Consider the following 17,364-nt stretch of genomic DNA (forward strand, 5'->3'; position numbering starts at 1 on the left):
GGCAGGGAGTCGACTGACTAGTTTGACTGTCTTGGTGTCTGAAACCTGATCCCTGACATCACACAGAAACCACCTTAGATTTAGGCTGTGCTCAATGACCTGCAGAGCATGTGTGACTCTGACATTCCCCTTTCTAAAATCAGAGATTGTCTCTTTCTTTTGTAGTGGAAGTATCTGAAATGAGCAAGATTCACTTGACAGATGTATGGATGCAAGCACACGCACACATGCCGGGGAGCAATCAGAAGTCAGTAGTAGGACCACATGGGTTTCTGTTTAAATAATACTACCTAATCTTCTGATAACTGTACTTCTGTAGTAATCTTACTGTTCAGTGGAGTGTGCCGCCATTTTGTTGTCCTGAAACATGGTCAGCTCCTCATATAAATACCATTCAGTTTCCACATGGAGAATGCCAACCAGTTTTATAGACCACCATCTATTTCTCTAGATTTAAAAGATACATAAGCCATGCTGGTGACTTCTCAAAGAGCAAAGGCATATTCTCTTACTGATAGCACCTTCAAACATTACAGGCAGGCATGCCTCACTCACTGGGACCTCTACAGGGGCCTCAAACAAGGGGGGCCGAGACAATATTGCCATTGATGATGACAACCACTTCTACAATTGAAGAACACAGAGACAAGATCCAGAGAAGCACACACACACACGTCGACCATTCCCAGTACAGCCACACACTCTCTTCACACAGCTCTTTCCCACATCGCTCACTTCACTTGTTTTTTTCTCAGCAGTTTGATGGATGATCCTTTCCGTACTCCATGGTGCTGTACTGTTTGCACAAGGCCCTGCTCTTGTTTTGGTGTTGTTTCGACCCCCATGGGAGCGGTCTGTCCTCTCCACCCAGAGGGTCGTTATGAGTCATGGGAAGGGGACCGTTAGCAACGGACGACATCATGTCGTGTAGCTCATGGGATGTCACACTTTTTAGCTGTGTTTAGTGTGACTGCAGCGATACTTGCCCTTTACTGTGACGATGCTTAAACATGCTATTTTAGATAAGTGTTTCTCTAAAACAACCTGTCTTATGACAGCGGGTTACAGCATTATTCACCCATCACTAAACATTTCCGTCCTGCAAATGTACAGTATAAAACAGACCGCTTCACGGCGACCTCAGTCAGTATATTTTTCGTTTAAATCAAAGACATCTTCTAGAGTTCCCACAGCAGTTGATGATCTCCACTGGTCCACCTGTTCACAACAGCACTCCTCCAGGTATTCTGAGAAGATTCCCACGTCTGTCTCCACCCTCAGTCCTGCCTCGCCCACAGCCACACAGAGCACCAACCTCCCAGCAGTCACATCTGTGTTATCGTTGCAGTCTAATGAATCAAACGCTGTGCTCACTCCACTTCTCACATTTATCTGGCCCAGTCACACTCCACTGAAGGAGCGGCATCTGTTGACAGTCTGCTGTTAAGCCTTAACATGGGTTACTAACAAATACTTTCTTACTATGTGTTTGCAGTCTGAATAATGGCAGTGGGATTGTACCTTGGACAAAGTTTTGATACCACATATGTACAGTACATGGATGGAAATTGAATGGGACAGCCAGCACAGTTAAAACAGATGGCGGGGTGAATGGGGGGAGTTGATGGAGGAGGAGAGGAGTTTAACCCTGTTATTTTCGGGTCATTGCGAACCTTCAGTCATTGTGACCCCCCCACATGTTGCGACAACTTTACCTCATACAAAAATTAAGTGAAGCATTTTCTTTTAACTGTCGGGCTGTCTCACACCCCCCACAGCGCTAAGGTTAAAAGAAAATGCTTTTTATTTGTTTTTGTATTGGGTTAAGTTTTCGCAGCACAACGATGGGTCGTTGTGAACCTTTGGGTCATTGTGACCCGAAGGCAGCACAAGGGTTAAGGGTGTGGTGTAGGTAGTTTAGGAGTAGATGGGGAGTTTAGGGGTATAGGAGGTGGTGAAGATGGTGATGGTGGAGGACAGGAGTTCAGGGGTGGAGGAGGTGATGGAGGAGGAGGAGTTTAGGGGTGTGTAATGCTTTGGCAGGGGTCAGCTGTGAAAGCCAATCCTACCCAGACCTTCAGTCTGACAAATACCAGTGCTAAAGCCAACTTATCTGTGTGTACGTGGGTGTGTGTGTGTATTTGTGTGTGTGTGTGTTTGGGGTTTTTCTCTCTTTGCCTCACTCCCTTACTTTCTGGAGCAATTTACCAGTCTGGAGGGGGTGAGCAGGGCACAGTATACGGCCATATATGGGGAAGCAGACATTCGGTAAACGGTAGGTAGACGTTAGGTAAACTTAAAACAGGCACTGCTCAGTCGGCAACTTTATTCATAGTACCGATACGCATTTCTGAGCTGGCAATGCTCTGGGCACTGGGCACTGTGTGTGTCTGTCTGTCTAATGTGGGTGTGGATGGTTGCAGACAAATGTGGGAGTGGGCCTGGACAGGTGGTGGAGGGTTTTGTACTGCAACTTTCAGGAAATGTATGTGCAAGTGTTTGTTTTATATATTATACATTCAATTGTATTTGTTTAGCAGATGCTTCCATTCAACAAAGACACAGTGCAACAGGAACAACGTTGGCTCTGATGTGCCAAATGAAACTCACAAGACAGTGGTACAACAGGATGTCTAATACAACATGCAAAGAAAATTACAACTTTGCCGGTTGTTGTAGAAGACATGTACTGCTTTCAGTGACCTTGGGCCAATCAAAAAGGTATTAGGCCAGGTGGAATTTTTGTGTCCAAGTGTGTGAGTTTCAGAGATCTGTCTGAGTTCTGTGTTTGGGGTGTGTCTCTGTGCGAGGCAGTTTACACTCCTGCTGTCAGAGAGAGAGAAGTGACTGGCTCACGTGTGCATCCGAGCAGTGCTTGGCAGCTTGTTGAGACGACTATACACCCACAGTGTGACTTGTCATATTATGATGAATTACAACGCCCCTGTGGGACAGACTCGTTTTCTGCACACACTACCAGCATAGTGACAGACAAATCTTGCTGATTCCTTTTTCATCTCAGGGTGTTGTGTTTATTCTCCCTGACTGGCATCTCTCCATACTCCTGCCATTATCGCCCTCAGAGAGTAACAGACATACGCTTCTCCATACATATCTTCTTTCATTTTTCTTTCTTTCGTTTTTTTTCCCCCTTGTCTTTTCGGTGCTTTGCTTGTGTCTTATCTCACTGCATAACTATGTTGCTGCATCAAAGCTGAACAAAAGTCACGCGACCGCATTTGACTAGGGGGCAATAAAAAGTACGCATTCAGCCCAATTTAGGAGTTCAGGTACTGCAGCCTTTAACATACAAACATGCAAACACACACACACGTACGCTAATAAAGTTGTTTCAGACAGAACTCTGAGCCAACAGAGTGAAGCTGATCACGTCTCATAAAAACTGAACCCTAGCCAGGCTGCTTTCACGTGGCCTCTAACTGAATCCCTGTCTGGGTCTGTGGTTCACTGCGGCAGGGGGTTCATCAGAACACTGATATCATTCATGTGGAAACTTGACTAAGCTGTATTTTTATTTGAACTGGAATCTGGATCTAGATGCTGCTGAACGTCACCCCATCTTACACAAGGACTTACAAAGTGCATTCCAATGGTGCATCATTTGAAGAGGTCCAAAATATCTAACAATCCCTACCCTCACTACCCTCACACCCTCTCTCTGTTCGGCTTTCTCCTTCTCTCTTACTCTCTCAGCATCCTCTCTTTTAATGCAATGCTGTTGGCTTGTCTGTTCCGAGTCCTCTTACCCCCAGACCCAGAGAATGTTCCTGCGCTGCACCCAAACCCAGGCCCTGCAAGACAGAACCAGCCAGCCCAAACAAGGAGAAAAAGGCACAATTTGGAGGTTCAGCCCCATAACAAATGGCTGAAAAAATCACATGCAGTTTCCAGGAAAACCCCTTTGTGCTCCTTTAAGGAAGCTGAGCTCAAACCTAGCTCCAAGGAGAGCAGAGGAGGCAGGGATATTTGTGTATACAAGGTAATGAACAAAGACCCAGGGGTTGTGGTAGTAAAAGTATTTTGCAGGCAGGTGACTCATAAGAAATGTTATCACCTAGGTAATGCCTTTTGTTATGACTGTTGTTAGGTTGAATTATGTGTGTGTCTGTGTTAGTGTGTGTGTCTGTGTGAGTTTGTGCATCTCTCTTTTGCACTCTCTCTTTCTTAAATCTTAAATTGCTCTCTCTATTTCTTAAATCAAACAGTTCCTGCCCCCCCCTCTCTTTCTCTCACTCTCTCTCTCTCTCTCTCTCTCTCTCTCTCTCTCTCTCTCTCTTTATCTCATCTCTCATCTCTCATTCCCTGTCACATTACAGTATATACCACAGTATAATAATACATTCCCACAATAATGGTCATAGGTGCTAATTTATTTCTGCCGGGTAAATGTTTAATTCTTTAATGATGTGGTTGTTCATGAATAACAGGTTTAAGTTTCAGTTTCCCTGGTTGGTGACATGACTTCATGTTCTCTTCAGGAAAGGACTCTGTGATGAGTGGAGCCCAGCCAAACACCCTCCACCCCCTCAGCACAGAAACACTCACTGGACACACAATCTGCACACACACACACAGACACACATGTCACACACACACACACACACACACACATACACGCTCACGTCACTGAGTGGATAAAATGGCCAGGACACTGTGAGAGTTCACGGTCTGTGTACCTGTGTTTTAAAATTAAGAGAATAATTGTACACATTCTTGGAGGTTTTCATGATGTATAAACTTCGTTAAAACACAGAAATGTAATTGCCTTATCGGGCCAGTTCACTTACTTCTTTTCATGGACTAAAAATTACGTCATTTAGAGTCCATGAGAATATCTGGCAGACAATTACCTCTATTTTTATTTAAGTTTTCTCTCTTTCTTTTTTTCTCTCCATCCCTTCTCTCCCTTACTCCCCTGCCCATTCTTTCCCCTTTTTGATTGGGTAGGATGAGATGAAGGGTCCCCCCAACTCTCTCTCTCTCTCTCTCTCTCTCTCTCTCTCTGTTTTTCTGTCTCTCTCTCTCCCCCTCCCTCCATTTCCCCCCCTCCATCTCTCTCTCTCTCTCTCTCTCTCTCTCTCTCTGTTTTTCTGTCTCTCTCTCTCCCCCTCCCTCCATTTCCCCCCCTCCATCTCTCTCTCTCTCTCTCTCTCTCTCTCTCTCTCTCTCTCTCTCTCTCTCTCTCTCTCTCTCTGTTTTTCTGTCTCTCTCTCTCCCCCTCTCTCCATTTCCCCCCCTCCATCTCTCTCTCTCTCTCTCTTGCAACCAACCTTGCTTTGTTGGCAGGAGTGACCCAAATAAAAGCAGCCCCACCAGTCACAGGGGGGGAGAAAAACCCACTTGGTCAAATGAAGTGATCCATTGAACCGAATGTGTGTTCTTTCTCTCTCTCTCTGTCTCAGCCAATTACCAAGTGTCCTGTCTTGCATCTCTCCTTTTTTTCCTCATTCATTCGCCCTCCTTCCTTTCCTGAAGGCCTTGGTGAGCCCTGATAGGCTTGCAGAGAATAAAACCTTGGGCTTGGGAGAGGAGAGGGACATTTGGGAGCGAGATGGCGAGAGGGTCAGTGGCCTCGTTCCTACGTGGATTCCTGCTCCTCGGTCTGTGGAAGCCTTCATTGCAAGGAGGTAAGACATAATTACTATTATGGTCATCGATGCTTAGCTGCACAACACCTATGGCCCTGATGGAACCTCAGGTTTGGCTAGAGAACTCAAAAACATTGAGCATCTCTTGAGATAGTATGTGTACAGATTTTTATGCATGTTGTATTTTACGGGGTTGCTGGGAGATGCCACATCCAGCACAGGTGTCTGGGAGTGGTGGATTAACCTGCCTGGTTGTCTAGCAGTAGAGAACTGTGCAGCTATGAGCTGAGGTTGTCTCGATGCTCTCCCCTCTGCATGTTCTGAAGCCATGGCATCAAGGGATGATCCACTAGTTTATATTTTATACCTGGGGTCTGATGTAGTGGTGATGGAGATGATCCAAGGAGACCACAACACTGGCTCCTTCAATGTACTACGTCTATTGTTGGTTTTGTTACATTTGTGTAGAGGCACAAAGCCTTCACTGTACCTATCATTAATTCCAATAAGTCCAAGTACAAGTTTTTAGTTATAAGCACATGAAGCAGAGTTTCAGAGGTTCAGGCCAACCGTGCAAACAGTAGACTTACAGAATATATAGAGATAAGATATACATAAATAAATTAAACCTCGTGTAAACAAGGTACTGTATTTATCTAGTATATAATGGTCTGATATATTCCATTAACTATCCATCTTTTGTTTGTTTTACAAGCTTATAAAAGAAACAAATGACATAGCCCTAGGAGAATTGTATGAAGTTCCCTCCTTGTAAGATAATGCTAGTGGTACTGGATATGCACTTCCAGCTTGTGACATCATTTGGAATCACCCAGGACTCCATCCCCATGAAACAAAGGGATGGAGTCCGATTGGCTGTTTGGTTTCTGAGCCTTCATTCTCCTGTAGGTCATTGGAAGCTTGCTGTTACTACTCTTACTCTCACACACATAGAACCAGTTGGAGAGTGTTTATAATAACATCAGTGTTAACACTCGTAACACTCTAAATACAACTTAGTTTAGAGTTCATTCTGTGTTGGTCTTGTTTGCCCAATGCCAGTCTACTATATATGGTGTCCTACAAAATAACATTAAATAGCTTCTCCAACAAGTTTTAAAACTCTTCTTCTTTCTTCTTCTCCTGTCCAACTGGGAGGTCTGTGTTTCTGCCATCTCATTGGCAAATGACTGAAAAGGTAGTGCAGGCTAAGCAGTTTACTCTGAATGGCTCAAACATACATGGCTTACATTTTCAGTTCTGTAACCCCCATTTAAAGGGCTCCCCAATGAATCTGTCTCCTTCACATGTGGGAGTGGGACTCCTTAAAATGTTTCCTTTTATAGTTGTTCTCTATTTATGGCTATCGTGCTTCGTGAAATACGATATATGCTGAAAAGTGTGAGAATTATAACAAAATAAACATTCCTTTTGGGTGAAGGGGTGAGTCTTATCAGCTGCAAAGAAACCCACCACAGAGAAGGTTATCTGTTATCCATCAACCTTTAGCCCCATCCTGGTCTGCAGATAATGTATGAATTACATTTGACAGTTCATAAAAAACTCAGTTGTGACTATTTGCATGGTACCATTCTACTTTCTTGGCAGCACCATTCTAGCTATTTATGCAAACAAGCTAAACCATGTGTTCTAAATTCCACAACAGGCAATACAAGGAAAACTAGGCTTCATTAGCTCTGATGGATGACTCATAGGATTGCAATGGTTCTGGTATCCCTTAAGAGTCCAGAACAATGAAAACATGGTCCAACATTAGACCAATGTTTATGTGCAGATAAGGCAATGGTTGTGGAATTAATATGGAAAACATGGTTTATGAAAAACTAAGAGAGAGACATTAGCTGTCGTTGATTCTCCACTAATATCTTACCTTGTTGTTACACAATAACAGTACATAACTGTGTGTGTGCTGTGTGTGTATTTGTAGACATACTGTCTTAAATGATTTTTACAGATGTTGTTGTATTGCTTTGTTCTAGGTGTGTACATACCTGCAGGTGCAGGGGGAGGAGCAGGAGCTGGATTAGGAGCTGGGACAGGACCAGGAGCTGGATTTGGTCCAGGTGGTAGAGCAGGAACTGGATTTGGCCCCGGTGGAGGAGCAGGAGGAGTTGGACCAGGAGGAGTTGGACCAGGAGGCGTTGGACCTGGAAGCGTTGGACCAGGAGGAGTTGGACCAGGAGGCGTTGGACCAGGAAGCTATGGAACTGGTCTTGGGCCTGGTGGAGCAGGTGAGGAGATCAACGTACAGTATGGATCATAGATGTGACATACAAAAGGAGAGAGGAAAGAATATAGGAGACTAGGAGTAAGACAAATGTAGTTATGGTAGCATTATGCATTGTTCTTGTTCTCTCTACAGGAGCTGGTGGTAAACCTCAAAAAACAGGTCAAACTAACCCAAATTATTGAACTCAATTTCATTGAATGCATGTACTGTATTTCTCAGTCTATCAGTTGGTCTGTATTCTACCGTAGACTGATATTTGAATCTTAATTCCCAGGCGGTGGCTATGGTGTTGGAGTCGGAGGTCCTGGAGGACTCGGGGTTGGATTCGGAGCAGGTCTAGGAGGAGGAGGCAAATGCTTAAAACATTCTTCCATCATACTCACCACCTGTAACACAAATATGAATGAGTTAACTTAAACCACCACACTTCAACATAACTAATCAGTTTGACGTCACCCCCGGACATGCCTCTGTAGAAATCCCCTATTACAGGCCAACATTGGTAGGCATAGTCCTTAACTGCACACCCCATTGAGCCCCCCTATCGCTGCTGCTCCAAATTTGTATATCAGAGATCATGTACGTACTAATTCAAGTGCTGTCTGATTCTGGAAGCCTTAGCAGCCAAGTCCAAACAACAAAGACCATACCATAATAATCTGCATCCTCTGTCCCTAGTGCTTTACAATAAGTGGAAGTCCTCCACACTGCACTCAGTTCAGTGACCATGCCCCTCTCATAGGAAACTAAAAATATTGTTCCACTGTTCAAGGTTCTGGGATTCATCTTACTAAGATTTACCCATTATTTGATTTCCGGCATTTCTATTGTTATAGGAGCCACATACTGACAAAACTCACATGCACACACACACACACACACACACACACACAAACACACACACACACTCACACTCACTCACTCACTCACACACTTCCACACACACTTCCACACACACTCACACACACACACACACACACAGACAGATAAGAGATAACGACAGCACAGCCTGATTAAGAATTGAAAGTTTTCACGTCAGACCGAGGGTAATCAGTTTTGTCCTTCTCTGTTTTTGAATCCATGACATATGGCTCTCTCACATAGGAATGTTGGTGACGCTATCCGAGTGTTTCTTGGAGGTTATGCCCCAGCTCTGTGGAACCTTTGGATTCCACCCATTACGTCTTGATGTAGAAAGTGGGTCACTGTGTAAGCACAGGAAGCAGACACACAGAGGTCACAGTTTCCAGTTGACCACAAGTCTTGTAATCTCCTTAGTTTATCATTCACCCATTTCACTTAATTCACTCAGTCTGTGTTTATGCTGCACAGCTTCACTATGATGTAGACCAAAACATCCATTTTGCATTACCTGAAGAAGCATTAACTGAAGCAAGCCAACCAAGATGCTGTGTATTTCAAGTTGACTTCCATCACTCATCTATGTTTTACCAGAGAAGGTTGATTACTGGTGAAGTTCTCTCTTACCTCTGTATCTGCAGTGTCTACTAGAGTGTCTATTCAAATGAGCATGGGTACTATTGCTATACAAATATAGACGTCCAGTGACTATAGAGTACAAAGTGAAGTAATGGGACAGCTGAGTACTAACAGAAACACTGTGGTCAAAGAGTCAAAAACTACAGATTGAGGTATTGTTAAACCACAGAATCCCTCACCTCAGCGCACATTGCCTCACTTTGTCTTCAAAGGCCTCTCCCTGGTCTCTATTATGTTCTCTGTTTCAAGGGCCTTTGCAGAGTTGTATTCCCTCTCTGTTGTGTGGTAAACATTTACTGACCTGACCGTAACCCAGCCCAATGAGACTTTTAAAAGGTTTTAAAGTCAAACATCCACACTTCAAACAGGTTTGTAAAAAAGTCCCGGGGAACATATTAGTGTCACAATAAACCCGGCCAGGGAACTGAAGTGTTACAGTATTGAAGGGTCAAAGCACCAAACGACAGATTGAATTCATTAATAAATTAGATAAAGCCCATTTTCTAGTTTTGGGAATATAACCAGATAGGCCACTAGAGGGTACACTGTACTCTTCCCAGTTCAGTCCTGCTGATCAACCTCCTGCATTAGCTTTTAATGTCTTGAAAAATTGCTTCTGATGTTCTTCACATGCTGTAGAAGGTCAAATGTTCTTAAGGTGTTTAAAAGGAAAAGTACATTTCAGAACAATAAATAAATGCCATGTTCTCATTAGGATATGGAGGCCTCGGAGCAGGGGGTGTGGGTGGAGGAGTACGAGGAGCAGGTGGCCTGGGAGCTGGTGGTGTTGGATCTGGAGGTCAGGGTGCTGGTGGTGTTGTATCTGGAGGTCAGGGTGCAGGTCTAGGACCAGGAGGTCAGAACGTTTTCCTTGAATCTGAGGTATTGATAAAAATAAAAAAAACACTCTGCAAATTGTTGGTTAATTTCTGTCTCACCTCAGGCGGCTATGGAGGTTATGGCGGATATGGTGGACCTGGTGGGGGTCAGTACCCTGGAGCCCAGAAACCCCCCAAAACAGGTACAGGCTTAGGATGCAGTAGGTGGGACCACACTCATAGATATAATATAGGTGCTAATATATATTTTTAAATGCTATTAGATTTGTATTTTTGTATCTATTATTTTATTTTACTCTTTTGCATTAGGAGCAGGAACATCACTGGGAGGCACCGGATATGGGCCTGGAGGTGGAGCAGGATATGGGCCTGGAGGTGGAGGAGGATATGGGCCTGGAGGTGGAGGAGGATTTGGGCCTGGAGGTGGAGGAGGATATGGGCCTGGAGGTGGAGGAGGATATGGGCCTGGAGGTGGAGGAGGATATGGGCCTGGAGGCACTGGAACAGGTCCTGGTGGTGCTGGAGGAGTTGGGCCTGGAGGTGCTGGTGGAGTTGGGCCTGGAGGTGCTGGTGGAGTTGGGCCTGGTGGTGCTGGTGGAGTTGGGCCTGGAGGTGCTGGTGGAATTGGACCTGGTGGTGCTGGTGGAGTTGGACCTGGTGGTGCTGGTGGAGTGGGCCCAGGTGGAGCTGTTGTGCCAGCAGGAGGTCAGTGGTAGAACCTTGTTAAAATATTCCCTCACACAGTGAACAGTAAATACACAAATCAAGACAAAAGGGGTGACATCAAATACTTGCTAGCATTTGACTTCACAATACTATTTATTTAGGTGTTCACGATCAACTATTTCTCAAAATATGATGTAAAGTGTAATATTAAGGTTACATTTATTGTTAATAAAGGGGCATTTAAAGAAACTGTGATTCTGCTACAGCACCAGTGTTGCCTCAGACTGGAGTGCCAGGGGGAGGACCTGGAGGGAAAAGCAGTGGAAAAGCCTCCAAAGTCCCAGGTAAACTACAAATCCCAGAAATCAACTCATTATGGAATTACAAAACATGATTATAGGATGCAGAGCATGCTATTCCACTGTAGAACGTCCTACAATGTCTGTTATTCATACAGGTGTTGGATTACCTGGACTTTATCAAGGGGGAATTGTGCCTGATCAAGGTATGTCAAACAATAAAAACATTGCATTTAGGTGAATCTTTTTGGTGACAGTTACTCTACACAGTGGGATGTTCATCATCTGCCAAAGCAGTGTGTAATCTCTCACCCTGACTCCTATTCAGGTTTTGGAGGTCGTGGAGTCCTGCCTGGTGTTGCCACAGGATCTGGACTTGGACCCCAAACTGGTAAGTCATCTAGTGGCTGAACTAACCAACTGCAAGTCTTTGTCCCCTCTGACTCTGTCTGCCCTCCTCCCAGGATCTGGAGCTCTTGGCCAGGGAGGAGTTGGAAATGGAGGTGGAGGTCAGCGAGCCTAAATCAAAAGGACTGCTTGACATTCTTGACATAAATGTTGATGGTTATTCAATTTTGGTGTTGGTTTCATAAGATGTATATTTTTGCCTTTAGCTGGCCGAGGCGGTTTTGGTGGACAGCAGCTCCCAGGAGTGTTCCGTGGATACCCCCTCATATCACCCAAGTCAGGTACTGTACCCAAGATAATCAAATGTTAAACACTACGGATTTCATATTATGTCACAGAGAGTGTAATGAAAAGGCCATACTCTATATATGTCCCAGTAGTGTGACCTCTTTCTCTTTGCTCTTCTGCGTTTCTTATCTGCCTCTTCTCATGCCATCCATTCCCATAGGAGCTGGGGGTAAATCAAAGTCTCCAGCCAAAGCTGCTGCTAAATACAGTAAGACAATGATAACCTTTAGTAATCCAGGTTGATTAGTAGTTCTCTCGCTTAGCAGTTTCAAGATTTAATATAATCCAATGCCAAAATCCAAGCAGATAACTTGTAAACGACTGACTTCAAAGATAAACGTAGCATTACGTTTCCTTCCAGGTGGGGGTGGGGCTGGAGCCGGAGGTGGGCCAGGTCACGGGACTGGAGCCGGTGGCGTCCTTGGCAGTGTAGGTGGAGTTCCTGGGGGAGCTGGAGGCGGTCTTGGTTTTGGAGCCGGTGCTGGAGCTGGGGCCGGCACACAGGGAGGACCTGGGGGTGCAGGAGGAGTTCCGGGAGGAGGGCCTGGAGCAGGTGGCTATGCATGTGACTGCAGGAGTTATCGGAATCTTTAATGACATTTTAATTACATTTTATAAAGATTCCAGACTTATTTCATGTGATAGATTCTTCTTCAATCACTGTTTTTCACTTCATATCTTACAGGCTATGGGGCTGGTGCCAAAGCACGTAAACATGGTAATTTATTTTACCATATTTTACCTTTAAAAGTAGCTTGACATTACTTACATTCATTATGTTCTGTATTTACTACCTCCCATTGCTCCAGGTCAAACTGGAGGTGCTGGTACCGGACTTGGCCAAGGAGTTGTACCTGCATCTGGGATTGGAACTGGAGGAGTACTAGGGGGTGGCTATGGTCCTGGAGGAGCTGGTACTGGTCCTGGTGGTGCTGGCTATGGTCCTGGAGGGGTGGGTACTGGGCCTGGTGGTGCTGGCTTCCGGCCTGGAGGGGCTGGTACTGGGCCTGGAGGTGTTGGCTATGGTCCTGGAGGGGTGGGTACTGGGCCTGGTGGTGCTGGCTACGGGCCTGGTGGTGCAGGAACTGGACAAGGTGCTGGCTATGGTCCTGGTGGAGCAGGAACTGGACCAGGAGGTGCTGGCTATGGACCTGGTGGAGCAGGAACTGGACAAGGTGCTGGCTATGGTCCTGGTGGAGCAGGAACTGGACCAGGAGGTGCCGGTTTTGGTCCTGGTGGAGCAGGAACTGGACCAGGAGGGGCTGGTAGTGCAGGTACTTTAGGTTATCAGAATTATAAGATCTTATTTTGAATTGGAAATTAGGATGTCATTTTTGGGGAAACAATACACTACTTTAAAAATCTACTTTATGTTACAGGATATGATAGAGATGCAAAAGCTCGTAAATATGGTAAGTACCTCCTTCTTATGCTGCATTAATAAGACTGTGATATAAAGCTGAAATGAGCATCTTTGATGGTTCTTCCTCTTTTAGGCATGCTTAGTGGTGCCCTTGGAGTCCCAGGTGGTGGACAGGGTGCTGGACGTGGAGGACTCCCAGGAGGAGGTGCTGGGGCTGGACTAGGCCAAGGAGGAGTGTCTGGCGGAACTGGCTATGGTCCTGGTGGAGCAGGAACTGGACCAGGAGGTGCTGGCTATGGTCCTGGTGGAGCAGGAGCTGGACCAGGTGCTGGCTATGGTCCTGGTGGAGCAGGAACTGGACCAGGAGGTGCAGGCTATGGTCCTGGTGGAGCAGGAACTGGACCAGGAGGTGCTGGCTATGGTCCTGGTGGAGCAGGAACTGGACCAGGAGGGGCTGGCTATGGTCCTGGTGGAGCAGGAACTGGACCAGGAGGTGCTGGCTATGGTCCTGGTGGTGCAGGAACTGGACCAGGAGGTGGTGGGCCAAGACCAGGAACTGGAGCTGGAGGTACTTTAGCATAATTAATATAGAGGTAGGTTAAGGGGTTATGTTAAACTGACCAATTATGTTAAAGTTAGATGGTTTCAGTCAACTAATTAATGTTCTGCGTTACAGGATATGATGCTGATGCCAAAGCTCGTAAATATGGTAAACTCATTCATCCCCCTTCAAAGGTTTTACATTACAGCATGGATTACACCAACAATAATGCTGAAGTGGGCATCATTGATGTTTCCTTCTCTGGTAGGCATGCTTAGTGGTGCCCTTGGAGTCCCAGGTGGTGGACAGGGTGCTGGACGTGGAGGACTCCCGGGAGGAGGTGCTGGGGCTGGACTAGGCCAAGGAGGAGTGTCTGGCGGAACCGGCTATGGTCCTGGTGGAGCAGGAACTGGACCAGGAGGTGCCGGCTATGGACCTGGTGGAGCAGGAGCTGGACCAGGAGGTGCCGGTTATGGTCCTGGTGGAGCAGGAGCTGGACCAGGTGCTGGCTATGGTCCTGGTGGAGCAGGAGCTGGACCAGGTGCTGGCTATGGTCCTGGTGGAGCAGGAGCTGGACCAGGAGGTGCCGGTTATGGTCCTGGTGGAGCAGGAGCTGGACCAGGTGCTGGCTATGGTCCTGGTGGAGCAGGAACGGGACCAGGTGCTGGCTATGGTCCTGGTGGAGCAGGAACTGGACCAGGTGCTGGCTATGGACCTGGTGGAGCAGGAGCTGGACCAGGAGGTGCTGGCTATGGACCTGGTGGAGCAGGAACTGGACCAGGTGCTGGCTATGGTCCTGGTGGAGCAGGAACGGGACCAGGTGCTGGCTATGGTCCTGGTGGAGCAGGAACTGGACCAGGTGCTGGCTATGGACCTGGTGGAGCAGGAGCTGGACCAGGAGGTGCTGGGCCTAGACCAGGAACTGGAGCTGGAGGTACTTTAGCATAATTACTGTAGAGGTATGTTAGGTGTTAATGTTAAACTGACCAATTAAGATGAAGTTAGGTGGTTTCAGTCAACTCATTCATGTTCTGTGTTACAGGATATGATGCTGATGCCAAAGCTCGTAAATATGGTAAACTCATTCATCCCCTTTTAAGGATTTTACATCACAGCATGGACAACACCAAGGCATGATGCTGAAATGGGCATCATTGATGTTTCTTCCTCTGGTAGGCATGCTTAGTGGTGCCCTTGGAGTCCCAGGTGGTGGACAGGGTGCTGGACGTGGAGGACTCCCAGGAGGAGGTGCTGGGGCTGGACTAGGCCAAGGAGGAGTGCCTGGCGGAAACGGCTATGGTCCTGGTGGAGCAGGAACTGGACCAGGAGGTGCTGGCTATGGACCTGGTGGTGCAGGAACTGGACCAGGAGGTGCTGGCTATGGTCCTGGTGGAGCAGGAACTGGACCAGGAGGTGCTGGCTATGGACCTGGTGGAGCAGGAACTGGACCAGGAGGTGCTGGCTATGGACCTGGTGGTGCAGGAGCTGGACCAGGAGGTGCTGGTTATGGTCCTGGTGGGCCAGGAACCAGACCAGGAGGTGTTGGCTATGGCCCTGGTGGAGCAGGAACTGGACCGGGAGGTGGTGGCCCAAGACCAGGAACTGGAGCTGGAGGTACTTTAGTAAAATTACTGTAGAAGTATGATAGGGGGTGATATTAAATTGACCAGTTATTTGAAAGTTAGTTGGTTTCACACAACTCATTCATGTTCTGTGTTACAGGATATGATGCAGACGCCAAAGCTCGTAAATATGGTAAACTCATTCATCCCCCTACAAAGGTTTTACTTCACAGCATGGATTACACCAAAGAATAAAGCTGAAATGGGCATCATTGATGTTTCCTTCTCTGGTAGGCATGCTTAGTGGTGCCCTTGGAGTCCCAGGTGGTGGACAGGGTGCTGGACGCGGAGGACTCCCAGGAGGAGGTGCTGGGGCTGGACTAGGCCAAGGAGGAGTGCCTGGTCGAACTGGCTATGGTCCTGGTGGAGCAGGAACTGGACCAGGAGGTGCCGGCTATGGTCCTGGTGGAGCAGGAGCTAGACCAGGAGGTGCTGGCTATGGACCTGGTGGTGCAGGAGCTGGACCAGGAGGTGCTGGTTATGGACCTGGTGGTGCAGGAGCTGGACAAGGTGCTGGCTATGGTCCTGGTGGAGCAGGAACTGGACCAGGAGGTGCTGGCTATGGACCTGGTGGAGCAGGAACTGGACCAGGTGCTGGCTATGGACCTGGTGGAGCAGGAACTGGACCAGGTGCTGGCTATGGTCCTGGTGGAGCAGGAACTGGACCAGGAGGTGCTGGGCCAAGACCAGGAACTGGAGCTGGAGGTACTTTAGCATAATGACTGTAGAGGTATGTTAAGGGGTTATGGTAAACTGACCAATTATGTTAAAGTTAGGTGGTTTCAGTCAACTAATTAATGTTCCGTGTTACAGGATATGATGCTGATGCCAAAGCTCGTAAATATGGTAAACTCATTCACCCCCCTTCAAAGGTTTTACATTACAGCATGGATTACACAAAAGAATAAAGCTGAAATGGGCATCATTGATGTTTCTTCCTCTGGTAGGCATGCTTAGTGGTGCCCTTGGAGTCCCAGGTGGTGGACAGGGTGCTGGACGTGGAGGACTCCCAGGAGGAGGTGCTGGGGCTGGACTAGGCCAAGGAGGAGTGTCTGGCGGAACCGGCTATGGTCCTGGTGGAGCAGGAACTGGACCAGGTGCTGGCTATGGTCCTGGTGGAGCAGGAACTGGACCAGGAGGTGCTGGCTATGGTCCTGGTGGAGCAGGAACTGGACCAGGAGGTGCTGGCTATGGACCTGGTGGAGCAGGAGCTGGACCAGGTGTTGGCTATGGTCCTGGTGGAGCAGGAACTGGACCAGGAGGTGCTGGTTATGGTCCTGGTGGAGCAGGAACTGGACCAGGAGGTGCTGGCTATGGACCTGGTGGAGCAGGAACTGGACCAGGTGCTGGCTATGGTCCTGGTGGAGCAGGAACTGGACCAGGTGCTGGCTATGGTCCTGGTGGGGTAGGAACTGGACCAGGAGGTGCTGGGCCAAGACCAGGTATTGGAGCTGGAACTACTTTAAAATAACAGCTATAGCAGGCAATACGAATTTGTTATCAGTCATATAGATGTTTACTGATGTCAATCAATACATACGTGTTATATTTCACAGGATATGATGCAGATGCAAAAGCTAGAAAATACGGTAAGTTATTATATAAACTCTTTATCATCTATTCTGAATTTGTCATCACATATATATATTAGATAGTAAATAATACAGTATTCTGTGATTATCCATGATGGTTCCTCCTCTGGTAGGCATGCTTAGTGGTGCCCTTGGAGTACCAGGTGGTGGACAGGGTGCTGGACGTGGAGGACTCCCAGGAGGAGGTGCTGGACTAGGACAAGGAAGAGTGCCTGGTAGTCAGGGCAATGGTATATATGGATTAGGTGTTGGTTATGGATCAGGAGGAGCAGCAGGGACTGGTCTTGGGCAGGGAGTGGGACTTGGGTCTGGGCTTGGAGGAGGAGGAGGAGTGCCTGGCCAAGGTGTTGGAGCTGGAGGTATATTATCTACGGATTTAGCAATGG

The 17,364-nt window shown here is 47.1% G+C and overlaps 2 protein-coding genes and 1 long non-coding RNA gene across 3 annotated transcripts; all 3 read left to right on the forward strand.

Moving 5' to 3' along the window:
- The first annotated feature begins 5,572 nt into the window (after window positions 1–5,572).
- LOC146288047 (uncharacterized) lies at window positions 5,573–12,747 on the forward strand. Its single transcript, XM_084698734.1, has 13 exons — window positions 5,573–5,648; window positions 7,610–7,861; window positions 10,076–10,144; window positions 10,316–10,381; window positions 10,671–10,706; window positions 10,881–10,904; window positions 11,132–11,209; window positions 11,323–11,370; window positions 11,493–11,555; window positions 11,629–11,673; window positions 11,779–11,858; window positions 12,294–12,413; window positions 12,670–12,747. The coding sequence occupies exons 1-13, from the start codon at window positions 5,573–5,575 to the stop codon at window positions 12,745–12,747; spliced, it is 1,035 nt and encodes a 344-aa protein (XP_084554860.1).
- Window positions 12,748–14,942: 2,195 nt separating this feature from the next.
- LOC146288048 (uncharacterized) lies at window positions 14,943–16,467 on the forward strand (the record flags this gene model as incomplete). Its single annotated transcript, XM_084698735.1, has 3 exons — window positions 14,943–15,378; window positions 15,546–16,091; window positions 16,334–16,467. Coding segments are annotated over exons 1-3 (1,116 nt in total), but the record flags the coding sequence as incomplete, so codon positions are not given.
- A 128-nt stretch (window positions 16,468–16,595) lies between these two features.
- Window positions 16,596–17,262, forward strand: LOC146288049 (uncharacterized). Its single transcript, XR_014755219.1, has 3 exons — window positions 16,596–16,828; window positions 16,943–16,975; window positions 17,092–17,262. It is a non-coding gene; the product is annotated as an uncharacterized LOC146288049 (long non-coding RNA).
- Window positions 17,263–17,364: the final 102 nt, after the last annotated feature.

The sequence above is a fragment of the Hypomesus nipponensis genome, chromosome 5, assembly GCF_054491055.1.
Source record: "Hypomesus nipponensis isolate SF chromosome 5, ASM5449105v1, whole genome shotgun sequence".
Classification (NCBI taxonomy): Eukaryota; Metazoa; Chordata; class Actinopteri; order Osmeriformes; family Osmeridae; genus Hypomesus; species Hypomesus nipponensis.

Coding starts and splice junctions, on each gene's coding strand:
- LOC146288047 (XM_084698734.1), top strand. CDS start 5,573: ATGGCGAGAGGGTCAGTGGCCTCGTTCCTACGTGGATTCCTGCTCCTC. Junction 10,905..11,131: donor AGCTGTTGTGCCAGCAGGAG/GTCAGTGGTAGA, acceptor ATTCTGCTACAG/CACCAGTGTTGCCTCAGACT. Junction 12,414..12,669: donor GGGAGGAGGGCCTGGAGCAG/GTGGCTATGCAT, acceptor CCATTGCTCCAG/GTCAAACTGGAGGTGCTGGT.